Raw genomic sequence first — 16,283 nt, 5'->3', positions numbered from 1 at the left:
TGGATTGAATTATACCTTTTACTTTATATCCTACTGCCCAATGAAAACGACATCATAAATACCATCGATCTTCCTGTAAGGCCTCCAAGTTCTAGCCATTGATGCCATCATACTTCCTATCTGTGCCCAGCAATAACAGGGGCGGGATGACCATCCTGCGGCAATTATCAGAGTTTTTGATATAGATCAGGTATTTGATTGGAAGCAGGCCTCATTTAATCCCGGACTGCAGTGAAACTTCCATACACAGCTTGTTGCATCTGGAGAAGCTTTACCCCGCTTGTAAGGAAATATACCTCGGCGGTAAATTCTTGTCAGAGTTACACAGTACAGTAACACGTTCTTCTTGATCTAGATATAACCATTATTACTTCGGCAGATAAAAAAAAAACATTCCTTTGTCTGTTTAATACGGCCCAATTTTGTTGGTTTCAATCACAATTGCGTGGTCTTGAATTCTCCCTGCAATGTCGACCGATATTTCTCCTGTTTTCCTACACACAATCCTTTCGGGACAACTTATAGTTTCATCTCTCCTCGCTGCTGTATGTGGCCCAGACTCATTGCTGGGTGGAAATTTGCAATAGTCCCCTCTGACTTCCTCAGCTTTCCAGCTACATCTTCTACCAAATTTGGCTCCACCCTTTGGCACGCTATCCAGGTCCATTCTGGGCTAAGCTCACAAACCTCTACTCGGTCGTTCATGCCATACGTGGTGATCGTCATGAAGATCTATATCGACTACATCGGCGACACGGGCGTATAGTGCGAATTGGACCGGACCGGGTCTCGATCCTGGATGTACAAGCCCTCGAACCTATCTATGGCTTCCAAGCAAACGTGCAGAAAAGCCAGTGGTACCAAGGTTTCTACGATGTGTCTATCTTTAATGCGATCGACCGCAAAGTCCACGCCCGCAAGCGACGGGTGATGTCTCAAGCATTTTCCAGTCAGGCACTTCGAGGCATGGAGCCACTTATCATATCAGCCATTCGCGATTGGTGTCTTGCCCTCGGCGACCGGCATCCGCAGGCCATGCGTAACCGGGAGACTCAAAGTAATGGGGTGAGCAGTGGCCACGAGGAGGCTTGGTCCATCCCCAAAGATATGGTGCACTGGAGCGCATGTGTCATATTCGATGCGCTGGGCGAGATCTGCTTTGGAAGCACATACAACACTTCTCTCAGCACTGCGAACCACTTCTTCTTCCCGCTGATGGCGCTGAACGTTCGCATACTCAACATCTGTGGCCAGATGCCCATTCTGCGTCGCCTTGGGATCGACAAATACATGCGCATGGGGACAGCTGCCAATCGCAAGCGTCAGATTGCCTTCTCGCAGCAGCAGCTGGCCACTCGGCTAGGGTCGAATCCGAACAACCGACATGATATCGTTTACTATTTACAGAAGGCTCGCGACCCAGATACTGGAGAGGGATATTCGCAACAAGAGTTAATCTCAGAGGTGACTCTGCTTCTGGGAGCCGGTGCGTCTTGTCCCTGCGCTTCCTACATCTATTGCGCTTCTTACATTTCTTTTGTCCTATCTTTCTCCCCTTGGCTCGCATTGATTGCTCCTCCGCCCCTTCACAAATAGAAACAGCATATAGACTAAGTCAACATCAGGCTCCGACACAGCCAATACAGCCCTTACAGCCACCTTCTACTTCCTCTCACACCACCCCTCAATCTTAAGCCGCCTGACCACCGAAATCCGCAGCACCTTTACAACCCTTGAATCCATCGTCCCTAGTTTCACACTCTCCGCCCACAGCTACCTGCGTGCTTGCATCGAAGAAAGCATGCGTCTCTGCCCCCCCGATCCCAATGGACCTGCCCCGCGAAGTTCTTCCCGGGGGACTCTACCTCGACGAGGACCATTTCTTCCCAGCGGGCACGGTGCTCGGTGTGCCCACGTACGCGCTCCACCATGACGAGGAGTACTTTGCGCGGCCGTTCCAGTACGATCCGAGTCGGTGGTTACTACGTGAGAACGGGGGGGGGGGTGAGTGCGGAGGTTATGACTCACCAGCGTAAGGCGTTTGTGCCGTTTAGTCTCGGCCCCAGAGCGTGCATTGGGAGGAGTTTGGCGATCGTCGAGCTGGAGATTAGCATTGCGCGGGTGCTGTGGATGTATGATTTGCGGTTGGCGCCGGGGACGGAGGGGTTGGGAGTGGGTCGGGACAGGGAGTACAAGATGAGGGATAATTTTATTGTTGGAAAGAAGGGGCCTGTGCTACAGTTTCGAGAGGTGGTAAGGGGATGAGCTGATGATGTAGATTTTCAAGCAACTTAGTTCTGTGGCTGCCCATAGCTGGTACCTCGACTTGGCTGGAAAACATGACCGATATGGCATTTAAAGCAATATTCTTTTTGGGGGGTAAAAGTCACACCAGTCTTTCATTGACTTGCTCTAAAGCTTGTTTTTTCCCCCAGAAATTGGCCTCACGTGCTTGTACCACTCTTCTGATAGAACCAGATGACCTTTCTTTTCCATCGCCTGTCTCTTCTCTTGCCATTCCCTCTCCATAACCCTCCATGCTCCAATTCTATCCTCCAGCCAAGTGGCACACGCTTCCGCCGCCCCACTGACATTCTCGAACGGAAATAAATGCCCGGCCTTGGGCAACAGAATCTCTTTCACACATCCCTCACCCACTCCACCACTACCTCCAACACCGGCACCGCAAACCTTGATGCCTTCACGGATCTCATCGAGCCTTAGAAATGTCCCACCGCCCAACACCCAAAGACAAGACGGGCGAAGGCTGGGAAGCCGGTAGAAGGTGCTCCGGGGCTCAGGACGATACAGGGGGATAAATGCCGCTAATGGGTCCATATCGGCATGGGTAGCGCGGTTAATGGAGACTCGGTCGTCTGGGTCTCGGGACGAGAAATTCTCCCGTATTTGGCCGAGGAGGTCGTGTTGCTTTGTCGTTGTGAGCGTGACCGGAGTGTCATCAGTGTCAGTATCCTGTTGCTTAATATCTGAATCGGTGATGCTTGTCGATGGCGGACGAGTCGGGTGGAGTAGAGTGGGGAGCTCGCGAAAGCCGTACTGGAGCATGAGGTGGACGCAGCGAGGGTCCCAGTTCTTGAGTAGTTTGCGATGGGCGTTGTAGGCTGCAGTGCGGGTGGGCCAGATGTCATCCCGCCAGAGGGTGTAGTTGATTGCGCCGGGAGGGTCGGTGCCGAAGCCCATGGTGGGCGGGGTGAGTTGGATGACGGGGTCGAGGAGAATAACGGTGGTGAAAAGGCGAGGGTGGATGTAGGCCAGGTTAGCGCTGGACGGTCTTAGTGAATATACGAAGCGAGGGGCAAGGGGAAGCATGTACATGATCGTGCCACCGAAACTGTGCCCGATGCCGACGAGTGGACGGACCATCTGGCTACGGAAGTAATTCACCAAGAGGAGAAGGTCACGCGCGTGGTCCATCCAGGAGCCTAGCGGAAGGGTTAGTTAGTTTCTGAACACGGTTGATGGAGAGGGGCTCTCACAATCCATGCTAAGCTTCGTCTCGTTGAGAACGCCGCTCCTACCCATACTGCTGAAGTCTGCAATCCAAATACCCCGGATATTGACTCCACGCGACCGACTCTTCAGCAGAAGCTCGTCCCATAACGGTTCATACAGCTCCTTTGCTAAAGCCACGCCGTGGGCAGCAATGATGGTGATTGCATCGGCAGTAGCGGACTCCGTTGGGGTGCGGGGGGTATATTGCTTGACGTGTAAGTCCAGAGTGTCTTCCTGGTCCACAGTACTACCTGCATATTCGCGGATATGACATGCAGGAACGACATGCTCGAGGATGCTAAACTGCTCGGTGGACATGATTCGGGATCCAAGTCGAACGGGAGAAGGTGAGATAGTGGAAGAAAAAGCAGTATCTGCGGTAAGTGAAGAGCGCTGGGCTTGTGGAAACCGAGGGTCAATATTGAAATGATGAAAACGCGCGAGGCCGACGAAAGAGCGGTGGATGGGAGAGGCAAGAGGCCTGGGTGCATGCGGCCACCGAGTTGATGTGACATGTTGACCAACGAACCAGGTGATGGATACATGAACCCGAAGGCCAGGGACTCGGCATTGCTTGCTACCCGTATGACGACCAAAAAGAGTAACCATGGATGCACTGCAGCTGAGATGAAACTGTACGACAGTTCCACAGTAGAAAGGTACCTGCGATTCTTGACGAGCTCTCATCACGGATCACCAGGCGTTTGTTACCGAAGAGTATAGTGCTGACGAAGGGGACGACTAAGAACAGACCGAAGACAGTAAGACTATGTAGTCAGGTTATAGCTCACTCATCTCAATCGGAAATGCCATGTTTATAAAGTCTCGTGTAGTTAGTTATTTTCCGAGCGTGGGGTGTCGATGGCGCTATGAATACTTTTAGATTCCGAAATCTCTTGCCCTGAGCCCGCTCTCGCCGATTAATCATCTCCTCTCATGTCTGCCAGTCCAGAGCTTCTCATCTCGCCTGAGCGTCTACGCCAATACTCGGGTGATCGATTACGTGACATAGTGATTCTCTTCACCGTCATCGATATCATCACCGTATCGCTCCGATTCCTTTCTCTCTCTCTTAGTAAAAAGCCATTTGGCTTGGATGATCTCCTCGCTATTCCTGCCCTGCTGTTCTGCCTCGGTCAGAATACCGTAGCGTTGGGTGAGTCTATACGCGCCTTCTTCAGAAGCGGCTCGACAACAACCCGATTAACGGCAACCCATAGTGGGCATTCGCTTAGGCCGCGTGGGCTACCATCTCGATGGTGTGGAAGCCATGGATCCAGCGGCTCTAGTGTCTTGGGCCAAGATCCTCGTGGCGACGCCGATCATATACTCGGCAGCATGTGCCATGCCGCGTATGATGCTATTAACACTTTACCTGCGCATCTTCCGACCGTCCAAGGCGCATCGGATTGCCTGCTACGCCTTGATTAGCATTGTCTGTTCGTACGCAGTGGCAGTCTTTTTCGTTGGTGGCTTTGTTTGTATCCCTCTAGCATATATGTGGGATAAGACTATTCCGGGCGGCAACTGTATCAATATACCTTCATTCTACCGTTGGGGAACCTTACCGAATATTATTATCGATTTTTTCATGTTAATCTTGCCCCTGCCGACCGTCTGGAAGCTCCAGGCCCCGAGGCATATCAAGATTGGCCTGGCCCTTACTCTCATGACGGGCAGCATGTAATCAGCCTCGCATCTTTTTTTTCAAACTTGATTATTAAGTGCTAACTTGATGCCATCAGTGGCATAGTCACCAGTATCTGCCGTTGTGTCGCCTTCTTTGAAAACAACCCCTTGACTGACGGAACCTGGAAATCTGTCACCTTTCTTCAATGGAGTGTTGTCGAGCCCGGCGTTTATCTAGTCGCCGCATGTTTGCCTTGCTACCGGATTCTGGTCCAGCTGGCCCTCGATTGTATCAGAAGCAGCACTTCCAGGCGATCCAGCTTCAGTAGTGCGAGGCCACTTTCTACACAAAACCAGCTCGAGTTGCGAAATCAGCGAACTCATAACTCAAACGCAATCTACCGTGTTGACCACATAGAATGGCGTCTAGAGGGGAATGAGCATTGTTGAGCGTGCAGTAGTAGCCTCCGGAGCGCAGCAGTGGCGGGAATCTATGGTGCTATCTCGTTACGTACTTCTATGTACATGATAAGATGACTTCCAGTCGGGAATTATGCAATTATTACTCTCATTATCAATGTGAAGTCGGATTCGGATTAGGAAAACTTTCGTGATGAGAAAAGCTGGGAAATAGACCTTATGCTATGTTACACAAGCCTTCAGACGTCCCTACAACCAGAGGTGTCGCCACAGATACTACAGTGGCGTTGCAGTAGTTTGAAACTCCCTCTTCTACCACCTTTTATACCGCCAGCCAAACTAGGCCTACCGCCCACCAAGCTGGGCACAAGCCCCTTATTCAACTACATACCATTTGCTGAACAGAGGTTTTCGTGGGGCAAACCTATCTCTTTTTCTGCCGGGAGCTTCAAACTACTGCAACGCCACTGTACCCTTTGGTCCGAATTTTCTGACTCAAGTCTAACCTTCAAGGTCTGACTAAGAAAATATTCGTGATGGGATGAGGAAAACCTGCGGGAAGAGACCTGGTGCTACGTTACACAAGCCTCCAGGCCTTCCGAAAACTATATACAGTCAGCGGCATCGTCCAATCACACTACCATGATGCGCACCATCGAAGAGCGACCTTGTAGGTGCTGTCATGTCTTAAGTTCTGTGGACGCAGGCCGATCTAGACCTATACACCGGTCGGTAGAGCGACCAAGTTATTAATATCTTTCGTAGTTTTAACACTCAGATCTCGCAAAGACAGAATCATCTATTAGAAACTATTCTATATCATCTAGGTTTCATTCGGAGTTATCAAGATTAGGAATTTTCGGGTGAAACGGAAACTTAAAATTACCCCGCATTTGGGGTGTGGGCTATGCTCAAGTCTAGGCAAATCCGTTATCTCTTGCAGAGAAAAAGAAAGGGAAAAGAGTAATGACAAATAGGAAAGCCACGGTTGCTGTAAAGGGCTGAGCTAAGGGGCAGGCTGGCAGCTGTCAACTAGACGAGGATAGATAGAAAAGAGGAAATAGACGTTTTTTTGAGTCAATCTGTTGTACATATCACTTGGAAATGTAAAGACTGATTCTTGGAAAAACTTCAAGAAATCGGAAACCAAAGCTCCATTTGTCTGGGAGCATCTCACGCACGATATGACCCATAGAATCGTACCATCTTCGTGAGGGGTTCCAGACTTTGTGTTACAATAAAAATGTATCACAGGCCTCTTTGCATGTGACTTGATTTTTGTCACACTGTTCTTTTGTTGCGACTTGAAATCCCGTGGTAGTTGCCGGATGGTCGGACGCAGAATGCCGGACAGATCATTATTGTCAGAGAGCAGGGTGGGCCGAACTTAACATCCATTGACAGGTATAATTGAGTGTCAACTTTTGGAAATAGAATGCTAGTTAGTATTGAGGATATCTAATCGAGAGGATTATTTATTTATGTCTGGTTACAGATTTAAAAACAGGTTTTCTGTGGCCAAATAGGCGCAGGATCGATTAAATGCTGAACAACAGTGTCTAGAAGAGTGCTAGTGGTATATTTCAGGTTGAAAATTGAGTCTAATGAACTGCTGTAGCTTCCCCTCAATCATACAATTTATAAGGGTCATAACTAGTTAGTGAAATAGGGAGTGCACGATGGCGAGTCCACCTAAGCAGACGGGTCGAAGAGGCAGTCCTACAAACCACCACCACGTAGCATCGGCCACGCAAGGGCTGAAGTAGGGTAACCGGGTCGCAATAAAAGAATCTCTGATAGTCAAGTAAGCAAGCAAAGGTTGTTGATTGAAACTGTTGCTAACGAGGGCTTTTATGCCATGTGACTAGATAGGCCACCTGATATCAGGTGCATAGATAAATCCCTCACTGCATTAGTTAACTAATGTGATTCCCGCATGGCCGGGCCACCCGTTTGACCGGGCCACCCCATCGAAAATCGCGTCTTCCTACCAACAAACCAACTACAACTACCTACTATACCACCAATTCGCATTGAACCCTTGTAGAAACTAGCTAGCCAGGAGGGTAAGATCCTATTAGCCCTTGATGATCCTAAAAACGGCCGCATCAAATCTATTCGTGCAGCAGCTACTCTATACGCAATACCACGTTCAACACTGTAATATCGCGCTGGCGGCCGAGTCGCACGTATTGATAAGCGCCCAAATCGCTATAAATTAACCAAAATAGAAGAGGGCTCGCTTGTCAATTGGATTATCTCTATGAATACGCTTGGAGCAGTGCCTAGACCAGCTACTATAGGAGAGATGGCGAATATCCTACTAGCTATACACAGTACCCAACCTCCGCCTACTATTGGCAAGAACTGGCCATTAAAATTTGTTGAACGTCGTGAGGAGCTTCAAACACGATTCTCAGTACGATACGACTACCAAAGTGTATTAAATAAAGATCCTAAAGCTCTACGACCCTGGTTTGTGACCGTACAAAGTTTGGTTGATGAACACGGGATACAAGCGGAGGATATCTACAACTTTGATAAGACAGAGTTTACAATAGGCCTTGTATCCTTGTAGAAGGTGGTAACGCGAGGTGAATACTATAGTCGGGGATAACTCTTACAGCCAGGATATCACAAATGGGTTACTACTATTAAAGTAATCTACACTAATAGCTACTTACTACCGCTATATATGATCTTTAAGGGCAAAGTTATTATTGCCAGTTGGCTTAATAATATACTAAAAGGTTAGTGATTTAATGTCTCTAATAACAGCTAGACTACTAACGAGATTAGTCCACACTGGCTACAAAAGGTATTTATCCTATTAATACATACACACGGCCACGATCAGTTATTAATTCTTGACGGCCATGGTAGCTATCTTATACCCTAATATGACCAGATTTACACAGAAAATAATCTAATACCTCTTTGTATACCTGCGCACTCTTCACATCTACTATAACTACTTGATATTGGCTACTTTATAGCAATTCAGAGGGCATATAGCCATTTCTTTAGTGATCTTACACATATAGGATATAACTATATTGACAAGTGTGATTTTTGGAACACTACTAACATACGTGGCTAGAGGCCTTCCAAAAACCATCTACTATTCAGAATAGCTTTAGAGCTAGTGGCCTAGTACCAATCAATATAGAAAGAGTACTTTCAAAGCTTAATATCTCTCTACAAACACCTATACTACTAAGCAGCCAGCCAAGCAGCAGATCTAGCCAATTTATACTAAAAACATCTAGAACCATTGTTCAACTACAAAAGCAAGTTTCAATACTTAAGGATCTACTACACCGGCGGTTAAAGAGCTCTCTAAGACCATCAAAGAATATATTAGATCACATTATCAAGGGCCACTGTAAAGCGCTGCATAACACTATATTACTTACATAGGAGAACGCAGATCTACGTACGGCAAACAAGAGGATTGTTAAGAAACGCAATCGTTTAAATAAAAAGATACCTTATGAAGAGGGTTTAAACGTCGAAGAGGATCTACATCTAGTTGATCAGCTAAACCAGCCGGTAGAAGCTGATCAGGTAGTATTACATACGCAGGACAGATTGCCTAGTCAGGCAAATTCACCACCTACCAGGGCCCCGCCTAGGTATAGTGGGTGTAAGGAGACTGGTCACAGGATTAATACATATAAAAACCGTTATATTTAGTTGAATTAATGGGTATAGTTGAGATAATTGATTTTGAAAATTTCTAATGGGGGTAGGTGGCCCGGCCATGCGGGAATTACGTTAACTAAGGGTAAAACAAACGACTAAGCTGTACCGATCTTTGAATCTTCATGGCGCTTGACACACATTACATACTCGTACACGTCAGTAGTCAATTTATACTGACAATCATGAGTCAATGTCGGTATCAGTGGAGAATTAGTATTGTAAGACATGGTATAATGTATCATTGTAACTTAGCTAAGGGGGGTTCTTCGTCATCCTCGGGCACATCCAAATTTGTGTGGGTACGAACATAAATAATAGAGACAACGAAGTACCAGTGATTGGTTATAGTAAATGGGTCACAAGCTATTCCGAGAGTAAAAGGATAGACCAGCGGGTCACGTGTACCTTGCGTATTCTTTGAACCGAGAATATGGCCAAAAATACGCTACTAGGCCAAAAGTGCGCACGCACTGGTTTAACCCAGTATTCCAGTATTTTTTATGTCTGACACATATCACTCTTCGTTTGACAGAAAGCGGTGTGGTCAATTGCCAGCGACATAGTTTGGTACTAGTTTTACTACTGGGTACTGTTACTGTACTGCCCTCCAGTAAAGTCACTTTCGATCAGGCGTACTGAAATTTGTATTGCTCACTTTAAAAGTATTTAAAAATTCTCTTCTAGATTCTTTACAAAAGAATGACCTCTTTATAGTAAATTCAGTGTCATAGCTATTGTCGGGATAAGGAAATACGTGACTAGTGCCAGACTGATGCCTTTGGCATTCTTTTGGTCTAGCGGTATTTTCCTCTACTTTCGGTCAACAACTACCAACCAGATCACATGTTAACTGAATAATTGAAGATACAGTTAATGAATAGGCGCACTATGGAATGATGCGATATGCGATGTAAACAAAGCATTGATATTCACAAAGGCACATAAAAAAGCTAATGAGGGAAGGAGATTTATCCCTGGGGTAGCTTCTTGATTACGAATCACGCGATCAGGTGATACTAGGAAACTTGGGATGCTCCATGGCATTCTAGAAGAAACAAGATCTCCCAATTCCGAGGCAGTCCTCCAGGCTGAGAAATAGTCCCATACTTAAAGTCTCAAACTCGTTTTTTCAACTGTACGCCGCCATTTCCACTGGCTTTGGTTTCCCATCTTCTGTCGCCATTCTTAAAGCTTTCCCAAGCTTGAAACCATGACAGACGGCAGACAGGAATCTTTTGAGCCACTCGAAATAAGTTCTCCCCCGCCATCGCCTTCTAATGAAGGGTGGATTGCTTGGATGCAAGTCGCCGGTAGCTGGTGCCTCATGTTCAATTGCTGGTTAGTGTAAAGCGGGATCTGGTTTGATGTCCCTTGCCAATTTCTTGCTAACATTTGTCGTTTTATCGTTGTACCAGGGGTATAGTTAACACCTACGGTGCATTTCAGACCTACTACGAGACCGATCTGCTAAGAGGGCACAGCCCCTCCCAGATTGCCTGGATTGGGTCCATTCAAACTTTTTTATTTCTCTTTGGAGGTGCTATTGCCGGACCACTTTACGACCATGGACATTTTCGCACTTTGCTGGTAGTGGGCACCTTCCTAATGGTTTTTGGAATGATAATGGTAAGCTTGTGCACGGAATATTGGCACTTCGTTCTCGCGCAAGGTATTACTGTCGGTATCGGGGGGGGCATGTCTTTTCGTTCCTGGAATCGCGATACTGCCTACATATTTTTCATCGCATCTTGTGTTCGCCATGGGAGTCGCCGGGAGTGGAAGCGGTCTTGGTAAGCTCTTATATTCAGACATCATGTTAATGGCTTGAAGACAAACCCATGGTAATGACCTTCTTCTAGGAGGTGTCCTCTATCCAATTATCTTCCAGCAGCTTGTGAAATCCGTCGGCTTTGGTTGGTCCACCCGGGCCATGGCATTTATCATGCTAACCACGCTGCTTGTTTCTATATTTGTTATGAAATTCCGACCCAGGCCATCAACTGTTCGTAAATTATTCGATAAATCGGCCTGTAAAGAGCCCTCGTTCTTCCTCTTCGCGATTGGAGCATTTTTCGGATTCATTGGCGTATATATGCCGCTAGTCTACGTGGCAATAAATGCGACTTACCACGGAATGCATCCCAAGCTTGCCTCTTACCTACTACCCACTCTCAACGCAGGATCGGTGCTAGGACGAATTGTGCCCAATGTATATGCGCTTTTCTGTTGTCTTCCCTTTCACATGATATTATCTTAACTTACCGCAGACAAGTGGTACCATTCTGACCTACTCTTTTCAATAGTATGCAGCAAACAAAACAGGCCCCATGAATATGTTCATACCCACCTGCTTTCTTCTAGCCGCTCTATCTTTTGCATGGATCGGCATCGACAACAACGCTGGTCTGATTATCTTTGTTACGCTATACGGCTTTTTCTGCGGGGCATTCATGACGCTACCGTTCAGCATTATCGCCAAACTCAGCCCCCACCTCGATGTTGCTGGGGTCCGGATGGGAATGATCACTGCAGCCGGTAGCTTTGGTATCCTTATTGGCACTCCAGTGGGCGGAGCTATCCTGCACCACGGCGGATGGGTTGCCCTTCAATCGTTTGGTGGTGCGGCTCTCGCCATATGTGGTACTGCTGTACTTGCGAGTCGGGTCTATAAGGCCGGGTGGCATGTCATGACGAAGGTTTAGTGATATAGTACACACACACACACACACACACACAATTTATTAACGCCCGGCAGCTAAGCCGAAAGGGCAACTGTCACTGATCTACCAGTATATGTCCTAACATATGCAACGTCTCCTTGCAGCCCATACATGGTTACTTTCTGTATATGTCATCTCAGCTGTAATTATCGTGGTGTATGACTGGCTGGATCGAGTCCTTGTGACGAACCTGGCCGCTGTAGGCCCACGAGCTCGGGCCTAAAACTTAGGCCTGCAGGCCGCTAGTCACAGGCTTCGGGATTCCTTAGCGGCCCGGGCTTTGGCAAGGTCTAACTATCGTACATGAACTGGTGTCTAGGCACGTGACGTATCAGGTGACTCAGGCAACAGCGGCCAGGTTCGTCACACTTGTAATAGTATGTAATGAAGAAAATTTTGCTTTATATGTAATAATGTAGGTTTGGAATAGGTAGTTTATACTTGGCACGGCCCTTTGAAGCTTTCAATGGTAATGTATGAGCTTAGAACACTAGGAAATGTATCACGTGACTGTGAATTTGTTATTATCTGTCTCTTGGGTAGCTGGAACAGAAAGAATGCTGAGCTTAGGTGGTATTCTAAGGTTACTACACTACTAAGTGGCTTGTTTCATAAAATGCCTTCTTATTATATATATGCAGCCCCCGTGCCACAAGGTTGAGATCTCTTCTCTTCTGATCTTTACATGCGCTGAAATCTGCAATCTATCTATAGCTCGTTTGTTGAAAATTTCTTGCGCATTCTTTTCGAATACTCTCTATGGAGATGAAAGTAGCTGGGAGTTTCTCATTTGCGTTACACGCGCTCTGATCTACAGCATTCTTGCCTTTTAGTGACGGGTGGATAACTGCACTTTCTCTCTTTAACGCCTGTTCTGGCTGTGCTCATTTACTGTATTTATCTACTCCATATAGCACTACAATCCGTAGATACTTGCTTTGTTCCAACCATTATCATCATACCGTAGCTTCCTTCTGTCATCTTAAAATACAGTGTCAATAAGTGGGCTCAAGCCCTGAGCTGTTCCGATCCTGTCCTCAAGCATAAACCGCCACTGTTCGACCATGTCTCGCCTCTCCATGAATTGATGAAAAGTTATATAATCTGTATTTTCTACGTCCCAGATGGTAGTGGCTCCAACATCTCTCCTGATAGACGAGGTTCCTTTGGTAAGCTGATATTCTTCCGAAATCAAGTATGCCTGGAGAAGCTTCGCAGTTTCCGGTAGCTTTGTGTCTTTGAAGATAGCGCTAATTTGTGTCCAGCTCATATACCTGTCGGAGGTGGGTGGAACACTGACCCAATCCGCGGCGGGAGGATGAGTTGTGAAAGAAATTGTTCGGCTTTTATTGCGCAGCATTATTTCTCCGGGCGTGGCAGTTCCCCGAACCCAGTGAACGTCTTGAGCCAGCAGCTGGTCTATCCATTGCCATCCGTACTGCTGAATGATGAGTTTGAAAAGATATAAAACAGCATCATCATCATTTGGATAGGTCAAAACAATCTTCCCTTTCCATTTCGGGTCTAAGATATCTCCGTAGGACCGAGGAATGTCTACCAACGGGATCGCCGAAGAGTTGAAAACGAATGATCCAAAGCTAGCTGTATAATCTCAAGCGGTCAGAATTAGGCCTTTCAGAATTGAGACATGAGACAAGGTACAAAAAACCTTACCTGCAAACACAGGGAGATAGGCGCCATTTACACTTGTCAAGCAGGGCCAAATCATGTCAAATGAGGGTGGCTTGTAATTTAAGAGCACACCTTCCTCTTCCCAGGTGTCAAAGTTCTGCAATGTCTGAAGAATAGCCATATCTGCATATAGCTGATTCTGAGAAAGACCCAGGTTTATTCTGCCATCAAGATACTTCGAGAGGTCAATTGTATGATTCACTTTAACTCGAGGGAACTTTGCGGCAAATGCATCGAACAAAGGGTCCGCCTGCTTACGCTCTGTAAAGTCTGTTGTCAGCACTAGCATTTGGTTTTTGTCTAATGAAAGTATGTACCATCACCCCCATGAGCCACCTGAAGAATCCCGCTTTCCTGTTGTGCGGCTGAGTAAATATCTAATAGACTTCTGGAATCAATATGAATAGCCGAGAGAGCACTGGCCAAGGCGCCTGGCGTGAATGACAGTACTTTGAGAATCTTCATTATTATGACTTTTAGGCTCAAAGGATCAACGAATGTGAAGGTGACTGATGCTCCTGGAGAGTATCTGTGCCGAATATGGGAATCAGTAATGATCAGCCACTATTTGTACTCCGTCCTCGTTCATGTGCACGTTTTCCTACTAGAAGCAGTGCTGACCCCTGGCCCCTGCTGTGTATGACGAAGTTTCTGGGAATAAGTGCGGTGCCGGTCCATATTTTGAACATAAATTTGCTGAAACCTTTGGAACTCGTCGTGATCAAATGATGTTCCTAGTTGACAAATAGATTCGGATCTGGTTTCGGAAATATCGCCAGACTTTGGTCTTGGCACCGGTCGCTGGTCTGTATTTCCATGAAGTGAAGGAAACCTCTTTTCGAAGATACGACACTAGCAGGAAGTTATGTTTTGGTAACGACCCTTGAATTAAGATATCAACTCTCAATAGAGCCTTAATATGTATTGATTGCTGAATTGTTAGGTACTGACTGTCTCAGCTAGTCATTCTGCAGGTTTCTAACGATAGGCATAAGAATTACTCCAAGTCATGAACTGGGTCTTTAAGACCAAGTGTTTCACTGCATAGTGATTTGGGAAATCTCTCGTTGGGTCGGATCTTCTGGGAAATCAATTGAGGCTTTGCTAAGACATGTCAGGCCAGCATACCCCGGTTGAACAGGGAGGAAGGTCTATCCGCAAACTCCGAATCCTCCATCTTCGACAAGGAGTTCGAATATCACAAGGAATTCTCTTGGACATTTTTTCCCCCAGGTTGGAGCTTGTAGGGGTTGAAAACTTGTCTCATCCACACTGGAATAAAGATCTCACATGAAAGTCGATATCGATCCAATCTAGGCGACCTGATAAAACGATATCATCAAGCAGAATTCAACGATCCAGTTCGGCAGATGGCGTAAGCTAACAATATCGACGGTTCTAAATAGTTGCTAAAAGTGAACTCCCTCTTGGCGGGGTCTATCTAGCAACTGCGACACTGTCGGATTGGTGGAGAATCGGTTTTGTAACTAACCTAGTAGCGATTTAATACTGTAGAGAATTGAACTACTGAATGGGTCAGGATTATCCGTATGAAATCTAACAATTTAGTGGCCGCCGTTCTGAATGTCGATATGATCCGGATTCAGGAGCTTCTTTGTACGGGTCGAAGGTAAATTTTATCTCGTGGTGGGTCGTATCAAACTGTTGACGTGTATTTCACTACTAGTGTTACATACACATTTCCTGGTAGAGTTGTCGAATCTGTTCGGTGAGCAGGTCGAGTGATGAATTCAAGGTAATAGTGACTTTTGTTGCGTGTTTGGTACTGTGGCCTCTTCCACATGCTCTTCACATCTTCATCCCTGGTCAAAGAGTACCCCCGCAACTTAGCCACAGGAATTAACGTGACAGTTATTGAAAAAACAGCTTCATGGCCTAGCAGTTGCTCTTTTACTTGACATGTTACATGGATGAGCTCGGTCTTCTCGCATGCGAAGCAGGACCTAGTTTTCCGCGCCAGACTTCTATGCGAGCTAAATTTTCTGTTTGTATATTAGTTAGGTTTTCCTCTGTCCAATTACTTCCTAACCGTCGGGAATATTCGTCGATAAAAGTTTATGCGCCACCATAGAAAGTGGTTGAATTATCAAGCAGGTCAAAGTTGTAAATACGAAAGCGTAAATAAAATTGCACTCGGTGTGGTTAAAAGCCTTCTTTGTTTTGGTGACCGGATTTTATCCAGCTTGGATGTTCAATTCCCATTATGTGACACGATGGTCTTATCGGTAGTTCTTGTGGTAGATATGGAATTTGATACGTAGCTCTTTTCGGTTCGTATCTCGTCAATCGTGGACTTTCTTCTCGGGTGATTAAGAGCATAGTATGTCACTCCCTCCCCCCAGCCCCCCGAGAGAGAGACAGGTACAAGTGTTTGAATAATTGGATTTAAAGAAAACGATTGAATCACATACCTCTTCAGTCAATCTCAGAGAGGTGTGACTACCAATCGAAGTCAAATTATAGCGATCAAACTCCCCCGCCAGGATCACACTCGTTGACCGTAGGCCGGCCCGAAGGGTAGCTATGACTGTGTGTTGGGAAGAACTAACGGCTGGTTCAATCAGTGTATCCGCCGGCAGAACT

At 46.5% G+C, this 16,283-nt stretch overlaps 5 protein-coding genes across 5 annotated transcripts; 3 read left to right on the top strand and 2 right to left on the bottom strand.

The window, feature by feature from the left end:
- Positions 1–467: 467 nt before the first annotated feature.
- N7533_012984 (cytochrome P450) lies at positions 468–2,265 on the top strand (the record flags this gene model as incomplete). Its single annotated transcript, XM_057109634.1, has 4 exons — positions 468–545; positions 607–1,539; positions 1,610–1,905; positions 1,962–2,265. 4 exons carry the CDS (start codon positions 468–470, stop codon positions 2,263–2,265), a joined length of 1,611 nt encoding a protein of 536 aa, XP_056953219.1.
- Positions 2,266–2,412: 147 nt separating this feature from the next.
- Positions 2,413–3,831, bottom strand: N7533_012983 (uncharacterized protein; the record flags this gene model as incomplete). Its single annotated transcript, XM_057109633.1, has 2 exons — positions 2,413–3,443; positions 3,498–3,831. The coding sequence occupies 2 exons, from the start codon at positions 3,829–3,831 to the stop codon at positions 2,413–2,415; spliced, it is 1,365 nt and encodes a 454-aa protein (XP_056953218.1).
- Positions 3,832–4,449: 618 nt separating this feature from the next.
- N7533_012982 (uncharacterized protein) lies at positions 4,450–5,430 on the top strand (the record flags this gene model as incomplete). Its single annotated transcript, XM_057109632.1, has 3 exons — positions 4,450–4,669; positions 4,734–5,196; positions 5,259–5,430. Coding segments are annotated over 3 exons (855 nt in total), but the record flags the coding sequence as incomplete, so codon positions are not given.
- A 5,047-nt stretch (positions 5,431–10,477) lies between these two features.
- Positions 10,478–11,951, top strand: N7533_012981 (MFS general substrate transporter; the record flags this gene model as incomplete). The annotated part of the gene is made up of 5 exons (XM_057109631.1): positions 10,478–10,605; positions 10,683–10,893; positions 10,937–11,057; positions 11,127–11,476; positions 11,571–11,951. Coding segments are annotated over 5 exons (1,191 nt in total), but the record flags the coding sequence as incomplete, so codon positions are not given.
- A 1,018-nt stretch (positions 11,952–12,969) lies between these two features.
- Positions 12,970–13,968, bottom strand: N7533_012980 (ABC transporter substrate-binding protein; the record flags this gene model as incomplete). Its single annotated transcript, XM_057109630.1, has 2 exons — positions 12,970–13,589; positions 13,662–13,968. The coding sequence occupies 2 exons, from the start codon at positions 13,966–13,968 to the stop codon at positions 12,970–12,972; spliced, it is 927 nt and encodes a 308-aa protein (XP_056953215.1).
- Positions 13,969–16,283: the final 2,315 nt, after the last annotated feature.

Source organism: Penicillium manginii (genome assembly GCF_028828005.1).
Source record: "Penicillium manginii strain IBT 31320 chromosome Unknown utg000010l:1.0-1143873.0:1.0-1144522.0, whole genome shotgun sequence".
Taxonomy (NCBI): Eukaryota; Fungi; Ascomycota; class Eurotiomycetes; order Eurotiales; family Aspergillaceae; genus Penicillium; species Penicillium manginii.
Note: the sequence above shows the minus strand (reverse complement) of the source record. Positions and strands in the feature narration are given on the sequence as shown.